We start from the raw sequence: 27,945 nt of genomic DNA, 5'->3' as shown, positions 1-27,945 counted from the left end.
AGGTGGCTTTTTGGCTCACGCTTCTCAAGTGCTGCTGTGTGCACCTATGAACTTTATTTGCCTTTCGTTCACAAACAAAAACTTACTACTCTGCTGTTCCTTATATCTGCTTATAAAAAAATCTCTGAGTGATGCCTGATGGCTTTTCTCAGATACATAACTGAGGAAAGGGAAACCTCTGAGGGGAAAAAAAAAAACATTTAACCATGTTTAACCTTTTGAATTAGATACACACAAGTCTTTGACCCTAAGGATGGTCACAGATAGATCCTGAACAAGATAAATATTCAAGAAGGCTCTTGAAAGTGTTGTTTTTCTGTACTCCAGCTTTCTTGAATTTCCCTCCTAGCTCAGACCAGTTTGTGTCACATTTCATGCAAGCAGTAATCTCCAAGGGGAAAAAGCACTTAACCATGCTGTCAGGCTCTTTAGGCTCTCAAAAATCTTCTGCTTCATCTGAACACTAGTATATATGCATGAGACTTATAGATAGATATTGTCTGACTAAACAAATCAAACCACCAGCTATCTCATGGGAATTCCAGAGGTAGCTTTACTCCCCGACTCTTCAAAATGTCAACACATCTTTTAATATGATTGAAAACCTGCTAGAAATGCCAACCAAGGTGTTGTAGTTTGCAAGCAAATGAATTTAGGTAAACAAGTATAATACCTACCCCCTAATTAGACAGAATTTAGTAACACAAAGTTAGAAAGATCCATATATACATTTATGAAACAACATGTATATACATATATTATGTATATAGTATATATTTATGTAAGCAGTACAGCATTATTATACGAGAGCATATATGTTTTCCTATTGCTATGTAAGTGCAATTTCTAGGGACCCTAAGAAATCTGGGAACTCTAAAGGAAAGATGTATGTGTGACCATGAATATATTAAAGCTGTCCAGAATAACACTTGGGAAAACAGCAGTAAATTACAATGCCTTAAAATATTGTTAATCTGCATCTGAAGTAAAACATGACTTGGTGGATGTTCCACAAGAAAGCAGATTATCTGGGAAACTGATCCAGAGAAGAACAGGCTCTCTGAAAAAACATACATTGATGGATGGTCCAGAGTATGAATGTATTATCAAATTAAAGAAAACAGGAACCTTTTTTGGGAAACCAATTAACCTTGTGTGTGGACCACATAAGTTAATCACATGAAGAACCGTCAAAGATGACCATAAAGAATAGCTTAGTTTGTGTGTATAAGACTCTGTAATACACCTCTGAGCTATGCAGACACTGCATTTCTAGTCAGGTATGCAGAATTAAGTATGCTAGCACTAGTGTAGTAATATTAAAGGGATATACATTTCTACTGCTGGTGTTTGGTCTGGTACCCCACCCTTGAGATCTGTCTGAGATCTGTCTGTAATTTGGATGCAACAAAGGGATTTCTTCTGCATTACTTTTGCAGTTCTTGCAGACCTTATGGAACCACACACAGCCCTACAGAAATATGAAGAATTGGTCTGGGCCTATTTTTCTTCCTTTCCTTTTCTCACTTTCTTTGCTTCCACACACAGTTTTTTGGCCATCACTGAGGCACAGCCCATGGTTCCTGAAGAAGTCTCAAACAGCCCAACAAACGGCGTGAGAACAAGCTCTTTATGCAGTACTCTTGTACTCGACATCTCTGCACTGGCAAGCATTTACAATTCCCCTCGGGTGTCACTAATTATAATGTATGGTTCATTAAAAATGACAACAGAGTTCACCGAGCCCGCATTCTTGTGATTAATTGCAATGCTTTCCTAATCAGTTGTTGTTATTTATAACTCTGCCTTTATGCGACTGATTATACTGTACACTTGCACCATTCAGAGAGTAACAGGAGGGACACGAAGGGCATGTTTACAGGATGCAATGGTGCAGACATGCCTGAAGTAGCAGTGACCCAGGCTGCGTGCTGCCATAGCACAGAGCTGCGCCGTACTAGAGACGCTACTCCGGGTCTCAGAGCCACAAGGAAGTGACACCAAGCTCGTAAGCCCTGCCTCGCAGAAGGCTTTGTTAGACTCTATGAATAGCTGTGGAGACATGGTTTTTCAGCTTTCAGTTCCAGAGCTGTCTCCCGTTGGTAAGCAGTCTCAGGCAGCTCGAGGCAGGGATTTCTCAGGAGCTCCATTTGAGTATTCCTGCTTGAATCTCTCTGTGTGTATATATATATATATCAGATTTCAGGACCCAGGAGCTAAATCCTGATTTTAAGCCTCCTAAAAATATCTTTACAATTTCCTAAATCCACTGACTAAGCACTGTCGTGTATTGAAGAACCCGCTGAACAAAACCTAAAAAAAAAAACCTCCGAATATCAGCTCCCATTCAATGGGAGGAACAAAAATGTTGAGGGTGCAAACCTTCGTGCTAAATTGCCAATAACAAGGGTGTTGTTTGATCCCCCTTCAGTTTATGTTTGTGTGCAAATGGTTTGAGGTTTTTCTTTTACGATCTCAGCTGAAGGGCTAAGCAATTTGGGGGGGCTGCTATTGGATAACCCAACCTAAGACAGATCCTGCTAACCTGATTTTTGGAGAAACTGCAGAATGGCTATCTCTGGGAATAAGTTATTCCCTCCTGGGAACACTGGATGTGCATATAAAATTTGTGGCAGTGATGCAGCAGCTTGTTTCAAGTCTCTTTGAGAAGAAGCTGCAAACTGCCTATGTTGTTACAGATCTTTCCTACGTATTCCTCTTCAGTTTTCTGCTTGTTACACATCTGCTCTGCGACTCTCCTTTTCCTCGGTTTCAGGCTTTTAGTTGCAATCTAATGCTATTTGCACAGCATTATCGCCTGGAGGCCCAAGTCAACTTTGGCAAGTCTCCTACTGGCATGTTATGTTAATAACTGATTGGTTTTGTTCTCGGCAAGAGCAATTTGTTCCAACAACTGGGATTCATCCCACTTGTTTAGCGAGTACACAGCTACACTCTAGCACAAACATTAAAGGCCAAGATCTTTAAAAATAGAAAGGGAGGGACCACCAGCATTACAGCATCCGATCCAACAGCTGCAGGCAACCACAGGGTAGCTGCCTAGCCCAAACTGCACACCCACACCTGACCACACAGTCACTGAGCCAGTCCCAGCTCGCGGGGGCAAATGTAATTTTTCAGACTTCTAACCAATTTTCTGATGTTTCTGAGCATTCAAGTGCCCCCACCAGCTTCAAATATTTAGAATTTTTAACTAAATCATTGTTAAAAGTTTGGCCCACAGTGGTATGTTGATGCTGTAGGAAAAATCACACAGATATGTGCTTGCAACTTACTGCATGAGTTCATATACAGCAATGGGATTGAAGGTTGCATAGAGCATGCTTATCTGTGGTGTATTTGTTCTTCAATATGTGCCAAGTACGTCCCCAGTATTACAAGCATTTGTATTTGTCAGTATGAGGACGTATCTCCAGAGTTTAAGCTAGGCATTTTAACTGCCTGATTTCCAAACCAGGAAGTTTCCAAAAAAAATACTCCCAGACAAACAAAAATCCTACTCACAAGCCACGAAAAATAGTATGTGAGAATTTGTCATCACATGCAATTTGCATTTTTAAAAAGTGTCTGTGAAATTTTACAGTCATTTGCATTTCAAGTCAGCAATTAGATTAAAAAAGCCAACAACTGCAGCTGTGACAAGTACTCCGCTACGTGAAAACCCATAAACAGTCCTCTTGTCCCCTAGTAACATCTCCGATGTGAATGAATTTCAGCGTAGCACTCAACTTTTGCCTCTTCAAGGTTGCTTTCATCCTTGATGCAGTATAACTGGAAACCCTAAAAGACTGGAATCCGAACAAGATGCATATTTAATATTACAATCTGCGCTTGGTCCTGTACAGAGTGTCTTTTGGGGTGCCATTAGGGTCTGCTGTAGAGCAGCATCAGAGCCACAGCGAGGGTTTTCCCAGCACATGGGGTAGGATGGCATCCTGCTGCTCCCTTGATGCCCATGCTCTGCCACATGCCCAGCATCCTCTGTGGAGGCAGATAAAGGGGAGATGAAGGTCCCTGGGGACACACATCCATTGCCTCCCCTGGAGCAAGCAGCAGTGCCCCAGCAGCTTGTCTTGCGGCTTTAGTGGCACCTGATTATTGGAAGGGATGTTTTGGAAATCAGGTCTCTCGGCAGCATTGAAAGAATAAAAAAAAATAAAAAAAAATAACAGGAAAGGGCAGGCAGTTCTAGTCTTAGAAAATGTCAGCTAGTATTCAGCAGTGGGTTTTAAAATACATCCTTGCATCAGCAGGAAATCTCCCTGGCTTTCAGAAACACTCCTGCTGGCATGACCCGCCTGGGGCAGCACGAGATGCCAGCAGTTTGCTGTAAGTGTAAGGCACTTCTTGGTGTTTGGCTGCTCTTGGCTGTTCTTCCCTTGGTGGCTGTCAAGAACAACAGTTGTGAGCAGTTTTTATGCTTAGGTGAACTGGAGAGAATAGGTGTTTCGGTCCACAGCCTCCTGGACACCACTTACACATGCACCATGCTTTACACATGGGCAGAGGTCTCAGCTTCAATCTCCAAGATAATTTGGTGTTTGGAGTCTCCCTGGCAGACAAGGTCCCACCAGCATTAGTGCTCACACCGTAAGAGCTGAGCTCCAGGACATTGTGGAAGAAATGTGGCCCCTAGGACAATACCCATGACCTGTGGATGTCTGGGTTTCTCTGCACTTCAAATCCTATTCTTGTCTTACCTGTCAGTGGCGTTTGATGGAAGATACAGAAGTCCTGGTTCTCTGTTATTCATCAGTGAGATGAAATACAAGCTTTCACTTCACCTTTGATTCAGAGATTTTCCTTCCCTGCAATATGTGTTGATATGAATTCCTTTCCTAACACCAGAAGGCAGTGGGTTTTAAAACACATCCCTGCATCAGCAGGAAATCTCCCTTGGCTTTCGGAAAGTGGATAGCACAGGGAGGGGAGAGTTAGAGACACAAAAGAAGAACAAAACCGGGTGGTGAGCTAAGGACAGAGATATCAGGCTGGGCAGGGGAAGAGACTGGCATTGATTATTAGGAGAATGTGTCCAAGCAACACTGGAAACAGCCAGAAGAAATCAAGACGGGGCAGTGTGAAGTATTTTGGTCGTTTACGGTACATCTGCAACAGATGAAAGACAAAGATGGTGGTCAGGGGAGTGAAGAGCACAATGCAACTAAAAATAGCAGAACACCTTTTAGCTCAGAAAAATGAAGGTTGAGAAAGATGTGATTTCTCTCTAGAAATATATCAAAAGAGTAGATGCCAGATGGAGAAGTGCTATTTGAGCTAAAGGGCAATTCCGGCACAAGAACAAAGGCGGGGAGGGGGTTTGGAAATTGGCTATAAATACATTCATCCTGGAGACCCTTGTAACCCCCTGAGCAGCGAGAGCCCTCCACCTCCTGTCGGCTGCAGCCACCAGGGCAACCTTGGCGACTTAAGGGTGGATTTGGCCAGTACTGAGTGATGTCTACCTGGCTTTGGCAGCAGCACGACTTTCTGCTCCTAAGGGTCAGGTCTTGTTCTCCACAAAGCCAATGGAAATGGAAATGTGAGCATGATTCGGTGGCAGCCTCTTTGTTAGCTAGCGGTTATGAATAGGGTTGAGCGCACTGAAAATTTCTGTGGCAGTTTCTACCGTTATCCAACCAGTGCCCTGAAGCTCTTACCTTTGTGTTTTACAACCACTTTACAGTGGAGAAAGGTGTATATCCATGAAGACAGTGCTTCAGCCTTTATCAACAGTTTTTCTTATTACGCTGAAGATACTAAACATGCTTTACGGGATCATTTGACATGTCAGCTAGTGCCCAATTCCAAACAGGCCACGTAAATTTTAAACAGAAATTCTTCCAAAAATGATACACTGCTAGCAGCATGGCGGTATATCCCCTCATCCGCCAGCGTTCGAGCTTCTCATCCGTTTCAGTTGTTGTGATTTCTCAGTCCTCATGTAAGGCTGCAGTAACTCACCCTCAGACTGTCGGACTGAGCTAGTGGGCAGGAAGCAGCCCCAAAATCAGGCTTTGTTTTTACTTTTATATGTCTGAGAGCAGTTTCCTAAACCAGACCTGTCTCATGGCCTAAGCTACAGTTACCTGGTCAACTCTTAGATACACCTTCCTTGTCAATGAAGCCCGTAAATCCTTACATAATTACTAAATAACAGTAATATTATTAATATTACAATATCAACATTTGTATTTATGATAAATAATAAAAATACCCATTACAGTAGAAAGTCCTGTAGCTTGCTTCATGGAATGGCTGTGATTTCACTTACAAACCCTCTCCACAGCCAGCATGGTTCCCAGCCAGAAGCATGGCTATATTTTCCCTAAAAGCAGATGTGTCAATGCTTTGATCCTGACTGATCCACTTTCATTTAGGGAGACAGTTAGTTTGTTTTTTGGATTTTTTTTTCCCTGTCTGTGTTTTGTGTTTTGTGTTTTTGTTGTTTGTGGGTTTTTTTTTGTTTTTTTTTTTTTTGGCTTTGCAGTTTGCTGTTAAGGGGCAGGCCTACCTTTGGGAACATCTGTAGACAAACAACAGTACAGCCTGGATATTTGCCACCTTATCACTATCAATGTACTCGATTAAACAAAAATTGCACAAATTTCTATCCCTTCTGTCTATCAGTTTCAGGCTTCAGTCTTCTTCTGTATTTTGATCTTTCCTGTAGATGCATTAGGTTCTGGCATTTTTTATGTCTTGAATTTTATGTAATCAATTAAGATGATGTACATTTTCCATCAGTCTAGCTAATATTAACTTCAGGTGGTATGCAAAGCCTGTCGAAACCTCTGAGAGCTTTTCTGTTGACTGTAATGGGCTTTGGATCAGGACTCTTAATAGCAGTCATTTGTTTGAATCTATTCTAGTTTAATGAGTGATTAGCAGATGTTTTTTCCACTCTTTACCCAGCAGTTGATAAACCAGAGTCCGTGAGGAGCTGTGTACTAAATAATAGTATGATTTTACAACCCTCAAATTGCTGTAGAAAATAGATTTATAAATCATGCACATAAAAGTAAAGAATATTGACAAATTTTCCCCTATAAAAGAGGAGGCTTGCTGTGTTTTATGTGAGTCTCTCAACAATAAAGTGTTACCTACCATGGGACATTGGGAAAACCTAGCAGATCTTTATATATCTTTGTGTCTTGCATATCTCTCTTTTCTGTTCTCTTTTATTTGATATAATTTACATGTGTTCAGCACTCCAGCTCAGATTCCTGTATCTGTTATGATGAGATTCTTGTTTAAACAAAGTCTCTTCATGCAGGAAGAGAGCTGTGCCAAGAAAAAAGCCCTTGATTTCCCAATTACTTGTTATTATTCTTTAAGTCACCTTCCAACCCAAGCAGCGTTTCTAGTACTGCGAGATACCAACTATCAGGATTTGTTCTACTCGACCTTTCATGATATTTAGGCATCTGGTTTTCCAGCTCAAGTAATCAAGATGATAATTAAACCTACATCTTTGTGAATGTCAAAACTGTCATCTGCATTCAGAATGTTACAGGTCTTCAAGAAATGATGATCAAGAGAAATTTAACATCAGTGAGGTCATTAGGAAATTGTTCTAGCATTGGCTTCACCAAAAACTGCCGTGTCAAAGCAAATGAGATACTTGGAAATATGCTATATTAACTGCCCATATAGAATACCTAATCAGTGTCACTATAAACTAAGATTACTTTGTAAATGTAATTGCTGACAGTATTTCAGGTAACACCCAAACAGTAATAGCCTGTTACGGTTATCCTTTAGATCATTTCACTATTAATATATCGCACTATGTCCAGATGCATATGTATTTATTACACAGATTAATTGCTTTCCTGCTGCACATGGGCATTACATTTTTAGTGAAACAAATAAGCAAGAAAACCTCAGTGCTTCACATTAAATAATGGAAAAGTAAGTGGTAATTTGAAAATGAGTTAACGATGCAGTAACTTACAACTTAGAATAAGGCAATGTCAGGAGTGTTAAGTTCACAGGAAAACGTGCCTTGGAATTTTTCCTTTTTGCAAATGAGCTCGTGTCACAGTTTTCCAACCTCAGTAAGCAATCAGAAGTTATTTCACAACAGTCAACATGGTCCCGAGTTCCCAGCCAACGCTGTAAGCCTGCTCTTGGCTCTCACTGACACCGGAGGGGGGGTGACTGGGACAGTGTTGACCATGATACGAGATCACTCACATCACAGGATTTCTTCACGAGCGACCTGTCAGCTGCAACTGAAACAGTTTAGTCCAAAACACTGTAAACCTAGGCAAGTGTAAGAATAATTTCTAGCTCTCCGTCCGTGCTTATGTCTCTCTTGTGCCCCTGCCAGCATCAACCACAGCCACTCCAGCTGCAGAGCTCTCTGCAGCAGTGCTGCCAAGCACCCAGCTCCTTCTGCTGTTGCTCACAGATTTCTCTGGAGGCAGGTTGTGCAGCTAGTCAAAGAATTAAAACTACCAATGTGGGCTTGGAACTCCAAGTGTGGGCTTCAAGTAGCCCATGGGTTGACAGTGTTTATTTTGTCGGTTATAAATAAGGTCTGTAATGACCGAGGACACCTCAGATGAATGTGCCACATGAGATGGGATGATTTCATGTCCTCTTCAGTGGCGGGGGAATTAGGCAGACAGCTTTGAAAGGTAAAGCAGCACATCCAGTGTGTAACAGCATGGGAAATACAAAGCTCAGGAAAAAAAAACAGCTCCTCGAAGGCATTCACAGGTATCTGCTTGGGACTTAAGGCCTTTTCATGACAGGACGCTCCTCCAAGATGGTCAGGTGTAGAGCTTTTGCTGGCTTTTACACCATAGGCCGGTGCCTGGATAACTTGCCCGAAGGATGCTCTGGGTCGTGTCCCGGGGATTTCCACCCAAACTGCCCAGCTGCTCAGCCAAGAAGAGCTCTGAAAGCATGAGGAGCACAAGAGCCTCACTCCAGTCTAGCTCTCAGGCTGTCTGCAGTGGAGATTCCCCCAAGCTGATAGTCCCTGTTCCTGCAGTTGTTCATGCACTTGACATCAAATAACCCCAGAAGAAAAAAGCCAGGAAGACCTCACTGCCAATAATTTTTTAATGCAGTTGCGTGTACTTACATTACTGCTGTTTTGGACTGCATACTTTTAAGAGTTGCCCTAGGCAGGAAGAATTCTGTACCAGATTAGTTCTGTCCCTGTGGATGAAATGTATGGCCTGCAGCTAAATTCAAGCCCAGGTGTATGGAGGGAGGTTCTTAATTGTCTGACAGCCTGCAAATTCCCCCTTTTTCTAGTATTTTTCAAAGGATGGGAAAATGGAGTCTCTAGTGGCAGTGCTGGCATTTTAGATGGAGGAAGTGTGAAGCAGCAGTCACTTGTTAGACTAATACAGCGTCTGATCTGTGAAACTGTTTCTAACACAGAGAACGTGTAATGCTGGTTTGTCTGCTGGCACAGCTGAGTAAGTCGCCGTGTCTGCAGGTTGGAGCTCCTGGTAACTTGCAGATGTGTGGTTAACCTAGAGCAGTGGCAATGCAAGCTCTGACCCATGATATGGGTGAAGGACAGAGGAAATGCCCAGAGGTTTCATGCTGAACCGATATAAAGTCTTCAGCAAACCTCCCGTGCTCTGTCCCAGGTGTCTCAGGTACACACGTATAAAAAGCTTCAGCACCTGGAGAAGACAGTGCTAACTTGAAGGCTAAAGCATAAACTGAAATACATTTAAATACAGTATTAGAACAGATAACCTAAAGATTGCTGTGATGTATCATAGCCCTGAGTACCCATGCTGTTTGCCTCCGTGCCTCCTGCCAGCTAGGATAATAGCTATTTTATCTCCAGACTTTTGCAGCAAGAGCAATAACATCTGAAAGGAGCCAACTGCTGCTGGTAAGCTGGGGGATAATTCACAGAGTTTAGCTTGAGGCTCCCTCTGTAGTCAAAGGAGAAAGATTGTTGCCTCCAAAGAGACTCAGAGCAGGGACCTGAGTGGCTTTGAGGTGGTCTGTCTAGGTAGCCCAGGCAAAACTTGGCCCGAGCAGTCACTTTCTGGGAAGTGACTGAAAAACAAAACAAAACAAAACAAAACAAAACAAAACACAACAAAACACTGATTTAAATTAGGCTGCTTTACTGGGGCAAAGGCATGCAGCAGTAATACATTGTAAAGGTAAGATACGCCATTCATATAAATTATGCTTTTGAAATACTGCGCTTGCTTAAGTACTACCTAAAGTTCAGTTAATTCACTCAAGAATTCAAACTGGTTGATTTTATGGACTGTAGTTTTCTTTTTGTACTATTACATACTCCATCCCTGTGGCCTTAGTTTTTAAGTATAAGAAGTGACACTGTGTAGGATAAGCTGCCAAAGGATTTGATTTTCAGAAATCAGGCCCTCACAAGTGAGGAGAACCACAGAAAAGAACCACTCAGAACCTCAAATTATTTTATAAAAGCTCAGACCTTTTATTTGCAGGAAAGTTTGGAGGTATTTTTGAGAGATTCTGTCTTTGTTCAAAGAAAATTCAGCCTTGGGATTCCCTCCATGCTTAGTTTAATTTTCATCTGGTCTGCCTTACTTCTTCCATTAGCGGGTAGTGCTCGCTGTTCTGACAGCTGCGACTGGGAAACCAAAAATAGCCTTGATAATAAGGACCATGTTTATTTGGGGAGAGCAATCTAACATATCTAATAGGACTTGAAAACTTTTAATACAATCAGTAGTACCTTATTAATTAATATTAATATTAACTGATAATATCTATCCATACATTAGCCTCAAAATATAGAAGGAAATATATCTCTTACCCAGACACTCCCCATCAATAAGATAAGCTTGGGACATCAGTAATTTTTTCTGCTCTACAGTATGTGCTGTACTAGAGTAAATAGACAATAGACATTACTTACAATCTAGGAAGAGGTGCTAGAACTGAACAGAGTCTTTCTGTTGACTTCAAAGGCCTTGCAATCAAATCTGTGGTGCTGAATATTTTACCTGCTCCTAAAAGTTGTGACACGTACCATTAGCTACCATGAAATTTAAGCAAGTGTGTGGCAGCTTGTTACAACACAAAGAATGGCAGTCAGGTTTAAGGACAGCGTGCTTTCCAAATCTCCATTTGTCCTTAGAGGATTCTTAAAATGAACTTAACCCCCCTCTTCGAATCTGTCAGTATCAAAATAACCTACTAACAGCTAGCAATAGAAAGTGTAATGAACACAATTAGCATTCCTGATACAATTAGCATAGCTGGAAAAGAGTTTTTTGGTTAATTTTTGAAATATTTATGAAGGTTAATGGAACAAATTAACAGGACCTCACTTTCCTGTTTTGATATCAAAGGCTCTCTTGTCTCCTAGGCAGGCAGAGGTTGCATGTAAAGCAGAGGACAACCTTTCTGCTCTTACGAAGCAGCGCCCCAGGTGGAAGAGAGGTTGGGTTCCCATTAAGGACCTTGCCAAGTCAGTGGATGTAGTTTTCCCTCTTCATTAATCTCCTGCAGAAAACACTAGGAAATACAGTAGTTTAATGCTCGGGAATCCATTTTTTCTACTTGTGTGTCAATTTAAAAATACTTTCATCTATTTTTTTCTTCAGAACTGTGTAAGACTGTTACATGACATTTAAAACCTAATTAAACATTACAATTTAGCCAAGCACCAAATTTAGTTGACATATTTCCTCCATCCCCAGAAAAAAAAAAAAAAAGAGAGAGAAGCAATTGATCTTTAAATCCTTTTTAATAAATGAATATTCATTCATCAATATTTTCATAAAGCATCTCTTCATCATTCCATTTTACTATTCTTTTTTTTTTTCCACTGCTGAAGAATACCAAAAATACATAGATGTGCCTTAAGCAAAATAAGACTGGGGTTTAGTTTATCTTTACAATGGAATGAAATCAACTTCGAGTTAAATCACCATAATATTTCTACTTTTTATTGACCCTTTGGGCTATAACACAAGATAGATTCTTTTTTTTTTTTTTAATGCCTTTTACAAACAAATGATATGTAAATGTTATTTATAGTAGTATGAGTTAGAAATGAGTTAATTAGCTATAAATACATTACTCTGGTGCAATTTGGTTGGAATTAGCTTTTTTTTTTTTTTTCTTTTTTTAGTCTTAAATCCTTAAGTTAAAGTCATACACTGCAGCTAGCATAAAGTGACAACAGCCAGAAAATGTAAGGTCAAGGTAAACACTGTTCTTAACACGTGGTTGTGTGTGTGTCTGTGTGTAAGAAGTGGTGCTGGGACTGGAGGAAGGGAATTGGCAAAAAAGGCACAAAAAATGCGTGTTAAGGATGACGTGTTAACCTTATGGGAGTATTTCCTGGCTTTCTTCAAGTCCAACCAAGACTTCAGCCGGTTCAAAGACCAAGCTTTTTCTGCCCCATGGAACTCAGCTAGACTGATGAATGCAAAACCTCATGAAAACCTGAAACATACAACTGCTCACTCCTTGCAGTGAGACAAAAGGGGGAAGTACTGATCCATGAAGGGGGCTGCAGTAACACACTGCCTCTCACCCCGGCAAGCAGTAAGAGTCCTCAGAGACTTGGTTCTTTTGCCCATGCGGGGTCCTGAAAATGCATGTTGCTCTTCACTCAGGCCAGACTGCAATTTGCCAGCCTACTTAAAAATCCTGACTGAAGCCTCTGGAGAAGTGGCTTCAACAAGATGTGGAGTATCACAAATAAAAGGTCTCTTCTTGTTCCTAAAGACCCCTGCCTGATCAGACAATTTCTAGGAGCTGGAGCTTGAAGAAAAGAGAGAACTGTGATTAAATCATCAGCGTGGGACCACTCTGTTCTCGAATCCCATTTTCCAGCACAGTTGTTTAGGGCACTTACTGAAGGACTTGCTCAACGATCATTTTGTTAAGGTAACTTTTCCAATGCAAAGCTTACTCTTTTGAAGTTTCATTAAAATCAGATTTTTTTTTGTTTAATCGTATTTTGATGCTACGATAAAAACAGGGGAGGGATTTTCAACAAATCTAAATACATACTTTGGGGAGCTGTTAATTGTTTTATTACTTTAAATATAATGACGACAATGTGCTCTGTAATCCCTTCACAGAGATAGTAAAGAGCCCATAATTGTGGTTTACCAATGATAGCTAATAGTGAGGAGGTTTTTTTTTTTAAAAAAAAACACAAGCTTTTCTGCTCCAGCTCTGTGGGTTCCTTTGAGGCTCTTCATACTGCACAGTTGCTTGCAGCTACAGTGCTTAAAAACTTCAGTTACAGCCACTTTGCACCACTGCCAAGGATGCAGCAGGACTGCGGTGCTGATCCTGCAGGCACTGGCAGGCGAGGTTCGGGTGGTGGGGATCGCACTACGGCTCTGCCGCGAGGCGGCTGCGAGGAGTGCGCTGCTGTTCACGGGGCAGCCCTCAGGTATGTCCTGCGCCACGGGGTGGGCACCCAGGACTTTCTGTGCTGTGTTTCAGCCCAGAGCAAAGTTTCATAGCTCAGCTGCAAAGAATCAGGGGTGGAAACAGCAATGGACTGTACAGGGCAACAGCACAAGTATCATTGCTCTCTTCGCAGATAAATCAAGTGAGAACGCGGGTCATTACAGAGCCAAGTAATGGCTCTGTAACTGATGATACTTTTCAGTATCATACCCTCCTTTTAATTTTTTTTGGTAGATGCATATCTACACATTTTTCTCCCATAGATGTCTCTAGCTAGCATTCGAAGCTCTCTGTCTGCCACAGCTTTCCATTGATTCCCCAGGAATCCTACCTGAGGAGAAGTGGCAGGGTCTGAATTCTTGATTTAAATCTACTTATGCTACTGAACCTGTTGGTATTTGTGAATGTACATGATAGAAACACTGCATACAAAAAATATATCTTCTTTTCTTTAGAAAGGTTGCTCTGATAAATAACAAATTAAGTTTACAGATCTGAAATCAGCGTACCTTGACGACTACAACCTACTAGACTGAAAAAACTTGGAGCCCTGCTAAGGGAATGAATTTGAATGAAAACCAAACTGGTCACATTTCCATGAAGAATGTGCTTGAACATAATTAACGCTGAAAAAAAACATACTGTTTGCTATCTTTTGTGATCTGTGACTGCAGCACACTAGCTTTAGAAGTGTACACGTATATATTTTAAGTATATAAATAAAATATGAAAATGCTCCATTGCTGAATCAAAGTATCAGAAGTGCTCTATTTGTTCAATTCTAGAGAATAAAAGTTGTAACATCACAGAAACAAAAATATGACATAGCATGCGATCACGATAGCAAGCACAGGAAAGAAAAACATTGAGAAAATATACGTATATGCATATTATGCAAATATATTTTACATTAACATACAATGTTATAAGAAATGTTAAATAATGTGAATGCATATTTAAAAATGCTACAGCTAGGTGGTTTCATGTTGAAGTAGCAAATAACCTGAGACATCTTCTATGCTTTCACTGGAATAACAATCTTTAAATCTATAGCAGATGTAGAACACATTGACAGTAGTTGAATTCTCAGCTAAATTACACTAAAAATGTGCTGTTTTCTTTCAAAATGACATGGCAGCTGGAACCAGTCCAAGGGAAGGAAAATGTGCTGTACATTTACAGTACTTACAAAAGATTCTTTTCACTGTTGATGGACACTTAAAATGCTTGTTTGAAATATTATGAACATATATGTGTCTCCAAAGACCTAGAGCAACACTCCTATGATCAACCTGCTTACTGCAGAAGAGAAAGCAAGAGATCATTAAAAACGATGCTTGTTCAGGACTGGAAAAATGTATTATGACATATAAAACCAAGATATTTTAGCAAAGAAAAATAAATTTGGCTTGATTAAATTGTTCTTGATGGATCTGCAATATAAACGACTTATTTTAAACTTACCGGTGTAACTCTATCGCTTTATGATTAGTGTGTATGGCAACATTTACAAACAATGTTACTAAATACTGACTTTATACACCATTACAGCTGTTTGAAAATTTCTATGACAATCGAAGTTCTGTGGTGATAATATACAACACTTACTTTCTCAAGGCTTGTTTTTGACGACACCTGCCTTTCAATTTAAAAAGTTCCTCAAAGTGCATTCTGTTACATTGTCCATAACCTCAGAATGAGCGTGTACACATATGTGTGCATACATATACCTTTGCTTTTCAGTGTGTGCTTACATACACACACAGTTCTTTGCTGTATGTATTCACACATACATGAGTATTCTCTACATAGTAAAAGTTCATATATATATATATTTATATATAAATATATATAAACTCTGCAGGCAAGTAGTACTTCACTTGTTATAACTGAAGTCCTTTAAAAAAGTTCAGTCACTCAGTTAACATAGTATAGCCAGTAAATTAAGTTGAAAAGAGAAAATGTGAATGGAAACACCATTCTTGACCATCTGTCAATGGCATTCACATCCGTTAGATCAGGGATTTTTATTTTCAGTTGTGAAGACCTTCTTCGTAAATGGCTCCTCTTGCTATGGGAGCCTGTTCTTTCTGACGAACGCCTTCCAAAGCTTTCGCGATGTGAACTTTGTTTTCTGTACTGGATTCCTGAGTTGTCAAAGGATATTGTTGAATTTCTGGCATCCGTGACGCTGGTTGTGACCTCGTTGCTTGCCACCTCATTGTGAATTTCAAGCGATGTTAGCAGAATATTTCCATGGGTGTCCACCTGAGGGGCAAAAATAGAAATACACGTTGTTTCAAAAGATTTGACATATATCAGCAAAACGTGGGTGTATTTTAATCTCCAAAACCATATGTCTTTTAAGAAAGGAAGTATTCATTTTAAGCATGTGGTAATCTTACAAAAAAAAAAAAAAAAAAGAAAAGGAATACTCATCTGCTTAAATTGAGGCAAGTACTTAGATATTGTTACAAACAGGGTTATCATACTCCCAAAATCTAGTATAAAACTGTGTTTGGCAAAAGCAGTCATTTTCCTCTCAATCTAAACCAGCTGTGTTTTAAAGGATGAAGTAATTCAGTGCAGTAGGGAGAGAGGGTAAGGGATGCAACCTTTCTCTGCTACAGCAGGAAATTAAATTAAACTGGACAAGCTCTTTTTCTATGCAGGTTTTAAAAACTGAAAAACAAAGTGCAGGTGAAGTTTGATAAAATCACAAGAATGGTGCTGGCCTGATGAACTCTCTGTATGTTGGAACCACGGAGCTTATCTACAGCTTTTCTCTTAAACTTTTCCTTCCAAAGTTATTTGCACTGTTTTGTAATCATGGAAATTATGCATGGGACACAGTCCACAAGCATGGGACTTTTCCACTTGGATAAGTGATCTTAAAGAGTGATGAACTTGGGCAAGGAAGAACACTTAAATTGAGGAAGCAGGTGGCACTCCTCCCTCTGGCCCCCAGACCTAACAGGTGAGCACAGTGTTGAGCACAGGTGAGCAACACAATGCCATTTACAGTAAGTAAGAGGACGGTTCTGATCCTTTAGAGCCCTTAACAAGCTTTAGGCCAGATTCCTCAGTCCCATCCTGTAGCAGCAGAGGAGCAGCAGCACAGAGCTGGGTACAGCTCCTTCATCCCCCAAAAGCTTTCAGTTCCCACGAGTGGCACAGATAGGAAGTCCCAAGTGATGCCGTCTCAGTCAGTACTTGGTTGCCTCAGGGTTGGAGCACCACATCCCTTTCTGCCCTGTACCCTGCATGCTGGTGAGAACAAAGCTGGTGCAGCTCTGATTTCCCACCAGCTTTTGGGAAAGAAAACTGACCGCTCGATATGAAATAAATGCTCTGTGCTGGGTATTTTCAACTAGTTAATGTTTGTGTGACTCTGTTCCAGTGAACCCAGTTCCCCCCTGAGTCAGAAATGGATTGCAAAACACGGCCAGGATAATTTCCAGTTCTATTTACACAATTTATTCATCTACGATTCAGCCTGAGATTTTGCTCATTAATACCTTATACTAACCCGCTACATTATCTGGGTTAACAGTGCCACATCTGAACACCTCATCCTAGAAGCATCAGTATGAAAGTAGTTGAGAAAACATGCTATTGTCATGGCCTTTGGAAGTTCATACATTCATCTGATACCAGCTCTTTTCCAAGCTTTGTGTGAGGCATTAAAAGTATATGTTGCTATGTGTCTGTCCATATGCATTTAGATATTTTCAATCCTGTTAAAATTATGTAAAATGTATATTTCCTCCATCAACTATAGATGCTACAGCTTATCTTTTCTCTGTGAAAAAAAAAATATGTATACCAGTAATGCTTTGCCAAGCTTCTTGAAAATGGAAAAATGAACACATAACGCACATACAAGCAAGTAGAAAAAGAAATTACTAAGGTATCCAACAAATCCTGCTGCTGTAGGCAATGGTACGTTATGCTGATGAGTGCCTATAAATAAAAATAAACAATGTGAAACAAAACAATGGGGTGGAGAAGCCTCAGTGGTGATTAAGAATTTATTTTTTCCCATGGCAGAAACCTACTGGGTACAAAAATATGGGCTTGAGGTTTGTAGAAATTAGTTCATGCTGTTGAGCAGGATCTGCAACTAGGGAATACACACAGCTATAAAATACAACTGTGGACACCATCACTGCATAGAGTGGTCTCTGGAAATAACTGCTTCAGTTTGCTCTTTTTTGTTCCTCCCGCAATCAGTACAAATTATGATCAGGATTTGTGATAGCATTGTGTAAAATATCTCTACAACCTGTAACTTCCTGATGAAGATTAAAACTTAATCTCTCATCCAGGCCCCTACTCATCACGTCATCTCCTTTCCCATCTCCTCCCAGGCTTTAAGAAATGTTACATCAAGTTCCTTCAATTTACACAAAATGCCCCAGAAGAGACCATTTTACTGCGCTCCACTTTGGTAGTACAGCCTTCTCTTTGCAGGTCTCTGCTCACCTTCCCTTCAACCACCACAGATGTCAGCTGCTTTTTTCCTCAGTGCCTGCTGATCTCTCCTGATTCTGTCTGCCACCTACATACATAAAGACATTAGCCTGTCCCTGGGTACTTCATCCTTCCACTGAGACCTGGATTTCTGTAAGTGAGGTGTCAGTTGAAAGCTTGTACTCTGGAGGGTGTATATTCAGGTTTCTTCTACCCGGAGAAAGGATTAATTTGATTCCACTTATTTCATCACACTGCACAGCCTGCGTCACCTTATCTGCCAACCTTGCATGCCACCCTAATGTAGTTTCTGCCTCTGATCTTTCAGTGATACTGCCGCCTTTCACTGTTTGTCACTGCATCTGTAAATCAAACCAGAAAGGTGGTCAAGGAAGTGGCAATGTTTCTGTAAATGCCATAACATACCATTATGTCCTATGAAATTGCATGACAGCATATATTTTCTGCAAATGTCCAATGAAACATATTTGGAAACCCGGTTTTGAAATGCATCTCTTTGTTAATAGACTGAGGGACAAGCATGCCAAATACAAGGAAGGAGCAGATGGAGAGAAGAGATCTGCAGAAACTGAAATCAGGCTTCTGGCCCACAGATATTCTTGAGACCAATTCTCACTAATTGTATTGATTCCTTCTGAAGTTTTGGATAAACCACCAAAGCTAAACCACAAAGTTACAGCAATGTATGCTAATGCTTTGTGACAATCTGAAGGTGCTGTTGTGAAGTATGAATACTTAATGTCTGCAACATGTTAAGAAGTATTTGTACATAACATGACTTCTGAATGATTTAAGCACTGATTTAAATGACTTGGACTAATGTACACAAGCTCTCTCAGGGAATAAAGAAGCATGACAATGGCAGGGTATCCTGTGCAAGTTTACTCAGGTTTGCTTGAATATATCGTTAAGGCAAAATCCTCCAGGAGTGAACGTGAGTGTGGTTCAGCAGCTCCAGGGAAACTTACTCCAGGTACAAATATGGATTTAGAAAAGTAGCTGAACTGATTACAGACATGACTACACGTGACAAACAGGGCCAGTGTCTTTGATAAAACTTTGTTTTACTCTTCATGAGCCTTAGGAGATAATTTCATCACCTGGCTCAGAAATGTAACTGCTTGTGCACTGGAATTTCTCCCCAAAATGCCAAGGTTTGTTCTTGAACCTCATTATAAATTGGAGAGATGACAGTATTTGGTCATTTCTGCCCCCCCCCCCCCCCGCCCCCCCCATGATCCTACTTTAACCTAAAGATTTCTTTTTCTTGTCTTTTCCAGAGTCTCTTGGCCTCCTACGGCCTCCTTTCTTCCTGATGCTGGCCCCACCTGAACCCCCTCATTCCCCGCTTCCCGCGGCTGTCTCACTGCTGTGCTCCCATCGCTTTCCAGGGCTGGTTGTTTCCATGGAGTGTTTCCCACTGAACTCATCAAAGCAGACGAAAACAGCGGACTACCAAATCACTAATGAATTCCCTGCTGAATCAGCATGGATCTAAACAGGCGAAATTGATGATCTTATTTCAGAATCAATTTCAGTCAAACCCCATCTCTTCCACCTCTGAACAATTACTGCTCCTGCACCATGAAGGGATTGGTCCTCACGTAACTCCATTTGGAGGCTGAGAAACATGAAATGCTCTGAGATATTTTATACATCAAAAAACTGATTCATTTTACTCTTGCAGGAACTCTCCTTCACCAATAGGCTCTACTGGGATGGTACATTGTAGTTCTGAAACTTCAACACCTTTTTTACACCAGGAATGTCTACTTCCACAACCTACTTCTTATTTCCAGAAAACACCACACTGGCTTGTTTAGATGTTAAGTATTATATTTTTAAAGACATGAAAGAAAAGGGCTGCTATTGAATACCTTTCAAGATTCTTGGAAAACTTCAGCTTTAATGCAGTTTGAAAACACTTAACTAGGGCCAGAAAACTACCATAAGGCTTGATTTACTATTAGATAGTGTCTGAATTACTTCAGGTTCATTTAGTTCTCTGTTTAATATTCCATAAATTTTAAGGAGTACTTTACAATGAAATTTCTTCTTCCTCAGAAATCTTTCATTCTACTACACAAAAAATAAAAAGAGGAAGCATTTTGCTTGAACCCCACTGCTGCTGTTTAGGAGTTCATCAATCCCAATTTTTTAAATACCATGTAAACATTTTCCATCATCTGCAGCAATATAAATGCAAATAGCAGGCTTAAATAACAGCAAGAAAAGCTGTCTCTGTAGTTAGTCTTGCACTATTTTACATCAAAATTACTATTCAAGTATATTACTCCACAAAATAGATCTCCTCTAAAAATTATAAAATGGAAATTACTTTTGGTAGAAATCCTAATCTAGGCTCAAGCCACCTGATTGTCACCTGGTGTGCCCTGGTGCAAGCGTGCACGGCTGTGCAAGGGGTACACGACCTGGTAGCAGCTTCCATCTTCTTTACTTATGTGTAAATGGCCTTCCAACACGTAGGGCAACAAGAGACCTGGCCCTAAGTGTTATCAGTGCCTCAAGCAAAAATTCATTGACCACATTACGCCTCAGATTTTTTAGAAATAATTTAAAACTGCAAGCACAACAAAAATGATATTGTTCAGCGTCCTCACTGCATCTAAAAGTTGATACTTCTCTACCTAGCACTTTAATAAAATTGCTTATATTAATTAATAAGCACAAAAAAAAATAGTATTATGTTGCTACCGAGTAGATGAACCCAGGGTAGCTGGCAGAACTGGGAAGATGGAAAGATCTTGAAAATAAAGGAAAGTATGAAGAATATGAAAAATTTAGAAGCTGCATCCTAATATTGCTAACCACCAAGTAAGAATGGAGTTTGACAACTAACCTTGATGTATCTGAACTAAATTAGTACACACACGATTGATCCCCCTGGTGCACAGTGTACGTTCCCATCATAAACGCTACAGAACTAGCGCTCTTCCCACAGGAATTGTATTCATCACCCTTGAAAGATATTTTTCAAAACTTGGCACCTAGTCATCACACTCATGTTTCAGAAATATCCCACTATTCAAAATAGTACCAGAAAAAGTATCCAGAAAAGCTGAAGATGCACAGGAGAGCACTGCCAGCTTTGCTATTCTCATATTTCCCAATTTAAACCGAGTGATAATTCTACCACAGCAGCCAAGATACTCATTCTCAGAAGAAAATCCCACTTGCGAGAGCGTTTGCTATGATTATCAGTGCTTTAAAAGCCCTAAGTAGATGTAAGTGGCCTGAGCCTCTGTTCCCAGCAGTGCCTGGTTGGAAGCCGCTGCCTTGGCCGACAGCGGGGGTCTGAACTGGGAACCTCCGGAGCTAAAAAGCCATGCAGCAACTGCCTTGAGTAGAAGGGCCTTTTTATAACGGGTTTGGTATTATTTTTGTTCAAAGGAAGCTCTTCCCACATGCCTGACAGCCACAGGGGGTTGAAGCTTGAATGAGCTTGTGTGATAGCTACCCTCCTGATCGACACCCCAGGGCTGAACTTTTGGTCCCACCAAACCGAAAACGTAAATTGCCACAGCATGAACTACGAAGAAGTATTTTTAGCAGGGGACTGTAACAAATCATAACCTCGGTGGATTGGCCCAGAAGGAGCAATGTCCAAAACACATGCTCACCAGCTGATTATGCCAGTAGCCTCGATCACAAGAGGGAACAACAAGTGAGAACAGGATTGCCTTAGAGCTCTCTCATGCTGATTTAGTTGTAAATTAGGCTGTATCTGAGCCTTATTTAAAACAAACAATTTATGCAGCAAAACTGAAAGTGCACAGAGAGCTACAAATGAAGCCTGAAACTACCAACAGAAACAGGAGAAATAGAATTGATCCATAGCAGTGGTGATCAATTTTCAAAGGAAAACATTTTTGCAGGCCACCTATTCTTTTCTGTCAGTTCTTCCACAAAGAAAAGAATTTAATTTAGGCACTGATACCACAGGCAGGAAAAATATTTTAGGAAAAATCAAGGTCCCATTCTTCCTTTACCCTAGAGCTTGTCTTTATATATGAACCAGTTTATTGAGGTTTTCCAGGACGAGTTTTCAATCCTAAACTGGTATGTGTGCAAAAATTGGTTTATTCAAAAAAGGAGTATCCTGTGCTTGTCTCCAGTAGCTATGGTTTACTGGGATAAGCTGGAAGACTGCAGAGAGGAATACTATTTAAAGTGTGCTATCTGAAATAAAATATGATGCAAAAGCAGTCAAAAGAAGACACAGCTATGTGTGAAAATCTCTTTGTTGTCAATTGCTGATCCATACATGAGTCATGCGTAAAGGCTCTCTCAGGTTTCATCTCAGCACCAGCTCTGACTCTTTTGAAACCGTTTCCAGAGATACGGTCTACTCAGGCATGCCTCCGTCACCACACCACCTTCAGCAGTGCTACATGGGAGAAAATAGGGCAGAGTTTTCCCTTCCCCATTGCTTTTCTGCAATGCAAGAGGTGACACTGGCTGTGCAGTCTGCATGCTACGCCGGCTCTTCCTTCCCTTACCCCTGCAGCTCTTGGGCTCGCTGGCTTTCACACACGGGCAGAGCTGTCCAGAAAGCTGTGATGGGAGCAGGGAAGCCAACAGGCAGCTCAGCAGCAGCAAGCCTCGGTGACAGCACATCAGGAACAGCTCAGAGGACAGAGCCTGAAAGCTTGGCGTTGGAGAGGCACGTCTGCAGTACCAGCATCTACACGGAGGTAGCTGTGCCAGGTGCAGTTTTCCAGACCCACAACCTCAGACACAGCACAGTGCAACTCCATGTGTGAGGCAGCAGAGTTACCAAGCAAAGCAGTTATCAAATAAAACACAAACATACCCAAATCTGTGCGTTTTGTGGCCCAGAACATTTTTGTTATTAAAATTCTCCTGCTCCACAATCAAATAAAGCTGAGAAAGCATGAAAAACCCTTTTGCTACATTAAGAGTGTTTATAACCACGCCTGCTACCTTGCTTTCCAGACCTCAGTCACTACATGTGTAAGGCACAAACAGCACCACCAGTTTCCATGCTGGTGCTACTGGTCTTCACGGGTGAGACCGCTCCTGAGTGAAAACAACACGGCATTTCCCTTCGTCTTTCTCCCTTCCCCGCTGTCTGAGCAAGACACACTGCTGCAGCACCGCTGCCAGTCGCAGGTATCACAAGAGCATTGTTCAGGCTCAGAGCCTGAACTCCAGGCAGTGCTGTGCCATCTCTGCTCTCCTAGTGCTGCCTTCCAACATGAGCCTGTGGTTTCCAGCTTGGGCTGCATTGCTGGACCTGATATAGCACGGAGTTGTTCTGTCACTACACCCTGAGCTAGGGCTCTAAATCAATGACAGGGAACTCATGCACATGGTTCGTATACAAGCAAATTCAATTACTAAGACAAAACAGAAACAAAAGATCAACCCAAAGTGGTAGTCTTAGAGACAAACTAAAAGTAATGCCTTTTTCCAGTTTTATACCAGAAACCTTTTCAACCTTTTTTCCACCACACACATTTTGACAGTCACCAAATAGTGAGAGGAGCTGCAAAAGGGGTTGCCAGTTTTTAGTCACTCTCTCTTCCTTTAAAAATGCATGTCAGCCCTAAATCACTTGAGATTTGAAATATTTCCCTGTAATAGAAACCTTGCCTTTCTGAATGGAAAGCCTGAAGCCTCACTGAAGTGATGAAAACAATAATTTCATTTAACTCACACAAACCAGACTCTGAGCCTCCCTTACTGTATGTGCATTATGCCTTCCATCTGTGAGCCTCTCCCAGGACATCCAGCCCAAGTCCCAGCTCTAAAGGAAGAAGCAAGCAAGTGCTAAGCAGCCATTATTTCCATCAGAGTCAACAATCTTCAAGACTCATCGAAGAAGAGGTTTGGTGCTTCTTTTGCTTCTTTACCACTCCTTGAAGAGGTCCGAGCCAAGGCTGCAGAGCTTTCAGATACTGTCTTCCTTGGCAGATGTGTTAAAAACTCCATCATGACCACCTGTCCCGCTACAACCATGGATGCCTGTAAGGCATAGTATACAGTGGGCATGATCCAAAACTATGGAAGCTGTGTTCCTCCTTCAGGGCTATGGTCTCTGAAAGCTCTGGTAACCTTTGTCCAAAGCAGTTTAGATGGATTTTCATTGAGCTGCTCATCCTGAAAGCAATGGGACCTCTGACCTTCTCTGAGCAATACTTTCTACCTTGGATTTGAAAGTGTTTACCACATGAGAAATTAAGAGTAGACATCCTACCCCCACTGAATCTGCATTTTCTATCTAATCTTTGTTTCAAAGGAACATTTCTGATCTACCTAATGCCTGTTCTGGTCATACACTGGCACTACTTTTCTGTAATATCAATGACTGTAATGAAGCTCTGTTGACTTCACCAGCTGAAGCCTGGAATGGGACCATACTTCATTATTTAACTTAAATGCATTGAAATAGCAAATATTCACAGTCAGTATAAATAGGTGCACTTTTATGAAGTAAAAGTTCTGAAGTAAAAGTATGAAGACAGAGTTCCCTGTCACATCTGGGATTCCAAGGGACAAAGCAGCATGTTCTTTCAGCTCTGGTGCGCTGCTCATATCTTAAGTTCAGTTCATACATGGTCAATATTAAACCAGCAGAAAAGTCAGAACAGCGCACAGTATTTGCTTAGGATGGTCCAGAAAGAAAGAAAAGGTCGTAAGTTAGAAGTGAGATAAAATGGGTGATGTATGGTATGATCAGGGGAGTATAAAAATGACATGATCTGGGTATAAGAAAACCACCTTTTCGTTAGTTAAGGCACTACACTTCTTTTGACAAGGCAGACCAATCGATCTCAATATAGAAGTACAATCAGGCATGGGGTCGTATTGGGTGTGTAGCAAATTATATAAATCATTTAAATGGATGAGATCTGCCAGATGGTTTTCCTTGGGAGATCTGAACTTTAGTGCATACATCTGCGTTACCTGCTTGAAGCTAAAATCTCTATTGCTTTCAGTATGATACTCTTTTTTTTTCTTCCATTTGCTTTTTTATTATTATAACTATTTATTTTTCCAGGAAAGGGAACTCATTCTTCCTGCTAGCTTAGTCCTAAGCAGTGCTGCCAACTGTGATGAGATCTTGGTTTCATAATAGAATGGACAAAAATGAATTGATTGCTTCAAAAAATATTTCACAGATATGAGTGTCAATAATTAGGTGGAGTTCTGCATTACATCTATCATAGCAGACAGAATCATTAGAATCATAAAATACAGCTTGAAATTACTTTTATGATATTGGTATTTAATAAACAGGTAGTAGTTTTGTCTCTGTGAACTCCTCTAATTTATAGCTGATAGAAAAAACAGTCTTACTCAACAAAACCAACTGAAAAAGCCTCATTGGGAACATTCTAGCCAGAAAATACGTTCTACTGGAACTGACATGGCTCACTGATATCACATATTGTTGAATGCCTTGAATTTTTCTTTCAAAGGAGAAAAAATGGTATTCATTGCACAAAATAATACTCAAGGCAAGGAAATAGGATGGAGTGTAATCAGCACTGACAATACTGTGCTTCAGAAACCCATCTGAAAGTTTCTCTAGGACTCATAATTTTCTGCTGGCCTTCAACAGCAGCAGATGCCAATGCCGCACACAGCGGTACTGCTATGTTGGCCAATTAATTAGCATGGCAGGACTAATCCTTTATCTGCTCTCTCCCGTTCTAAATGTGTCTGCTGGAAGGGAAGTGAGAAAAAGTATGCTCAGATCCTGGATTCCTTGTGTAGGTATTTAAGCAAATTAAATTACATTTCATTTAAGCAAATAAATGCCTTTGTAGAGCTGAGCCTTTATTTTCAAACCAGCTGCGCTAGAATTGTTTTCTTTTTCTTACAGTTTCTTGTCAAACAGATCATACTCTCTTAGATTTCTGCATATCTAAATATATTCTTCTATGTAGGTCCTTGAATATAAAAATGCCAAAGTTTGCCCACAAAAAGGAGATGTGGTTGGTGATTTTTACACATGATTTGTTTGTTAATTTCATACAGTTAGTTTTTGCAATAAAAGAAATAAGAGGCTAAATATAGATAAAAGAATCCTACCCGGCTGCCTTCAAACTTTGAGCGATCGTTGTTTGCCTTTGCTGTTTTTTCTGCGAGTTTCTTCTGCCTTTGAGGGCCTTTTCCAAAGAAAATGTAGTTGACAAAGGCGTATTCAAGTAAGGCCAAGAAGACAAATACAAAGCAGCCCATAAGATACATGTCAATGGCTTTAACATAGGGAATTTTAGGCAAAGTCTCTCGCAGATGAGTGTTGATTGTTGTCATAGTCAGCACAGTTGTAATTCCTAGACAAAGAAATAAAAGAGCATACATCTTACAAACCTAAGCGGATCATGCTTCAATTTTATTTTCCTCTTTGGCAAGTTTCCCTTGTTAGTGTGAAGAAGCTTAAAAATTTGTGAAAGAAGTCTCTCAGGTGACATCACCGCAACTGAAAGCAAAATTAAAGCTTGAAGCATTATTATTCTGTTACAATATTTCCTTCATACAACCAGGGGGAATAGCTAACAAGGGTGCGTGTCACCACTGCAGTGAATTAACGTTGCTTCAGAGAAGCCAGTGTAGCTGTACTGAGGATCTCTTCCATGAAGACCAAATCGACCTGCGACAGGAAGGCAAATTTTCTGCAAAGCATTAAAAGATGTGCTCTTCCAGCACTGCACAGCCATCAACACCACAGAGATGATTTTTTTTTAAACAGTAACGAAACTAATTAGGGGCCTGGATAGATAAAACTATGTGAACACATTAAGGCAGAGCAACCCTATAGATGGTGAAATTTATCATCCAGTTTTAAATTTTTAAGAGTTAAACGGTTGGCTGAAGTTAGCCCTGTAGAGTCCCTCTGTAGTAGATGGAGAGAGGAAGGCAGCTTTCTAGAACAGTTCATCCCGTCTGTTTGAGACACCTATTTCAGGATAAGATAATGTAGCCAGTTCATGAAGAGGGATTTGAGATGACTAGTTTAGATCAGTAGTCTAATTTTTACATGGCTAGACAGAAGTGAGATGAGTAGTGAGAGGCAGAGAGGTATGCATATTTGAGGGGAAAAAACAAGCCAAGAAGGGAGAGCTGCATTTTCATAGTGATCTGCTGGACATTAATAAAGTACCTATTAGATATGTCAAACCTTCATTTATTTACCTGAGGATGGATATAGCACCTGCAAATACATTACAAAGCATTGTTTTGAAAACCTGGTAAGAAAAGCAAATTTATTGTCAGTCTGCTTGAGTTCACAGTAAACTGCAGGGTCTGTATCTCTGCTGGAAATTTTATGGGAATCACAAATCACAGAAGGTTGAAAACACTGATTTGTATGACAAGTCTACACTGGTAAAAGAGGTAAACCATTCTAATAGGTCCCCTTCCATTACAATTTTTTCTGATTTCATAATTATACCATCAGTTTATAGGTAGTCAATAGAATGCTGGCAGAACAAAAATAAAGAACAAAAAAATTGCCTGCATATTATAAAGCACAGTTTCTTTTACCTGAAGAGACAGAAACAGAGACAATATAACTCAAAATCAAGCTGTTGGTATAAGCAGTGCCACTCCAGGGAACTGCAGAAGTAGCCTATGAGGTTCCATAGCAGAGATTTTGTATATTTAGTAGGTCAGTGTCATGCAGTTTTCAGTGCTTTTCCTCTAAACTGTGAAACAAGTGTGTGTTGATGTCAGGTGTTTCATGGCTTGAAATACAATGGAGAACACAGCACAAGCGTATTTAAAAAATGTTTTGTGTGTAGCTCACTCAACTCTGCAGTAAAATGAGGAAAACAATTGACACATTAGCATTATTTTTAAAGAAATTTTAAAAAGATCTGTAGAAAACCTCTTTGCCAGAACATGAACAAGGATGAGAAAGCTGGAGGACATTACACTATCACATATTTGCAGCCCACGGGATTACCTGCTCCTTGCAGGATTACCTGCTTCCTATAAGGAATTCTGAAAATCACCTAAAAT

At 40.5% G+C, this 27,945-nt stretch overlaps 1 protein-coding gene across 4 annotated transcripts in view; it reads right to left on the bottom strand.

Moving 5' to 3' along the window:
* Positions 1-11,730: 11,730 nt before the first annotated feature.
* Positions 11,731-27,945, bottom strand: part of GABRB3 (gamma-aminobutyric acid type A receptor subunit beta3) — a 121,272-nt gene continuing 105,057 nt past the window's right edge. For all 4 annotated transcript variants that reach the window (XM_080593116.1, XM_080593115.1, XM_080593117.1 and 1 more), the window contains 2 exons: positions 26,014-26,258; positions 11,731-15,705 (listed from right to left, as the gene is read on the bottom strand). In XM_080593116.1, coding sequence (XP_080449242.1) covers positions 15,355-15,705; positions 26,014-26,258 — 596 coding nt within the window. In that variant the 3' untranslated portion in view covers positions 11,731-15,354. The remainder of the gene's footprint in view (positions 15,706-26,013; positions 26,259-27,945) is intronic.

This window comes from Anser brachyrhynchus (assembly GCF_964034855.1).
Source record: "Anser brachyrhynchus genome assembly, chromosome: 1".
In the NCBI taxonomy this organism is placed as follows: domain Eukaryota; kingdom Metazoa; phylum Chordata; class Aves; order Anseriformes; family Anatidae; genus Anser; species Anser brachyrhynchus.
Note: the sequence above shows the minus strand (reverse complement) of the source record. Positions and strands in the feature narration are given on the sequence as shown.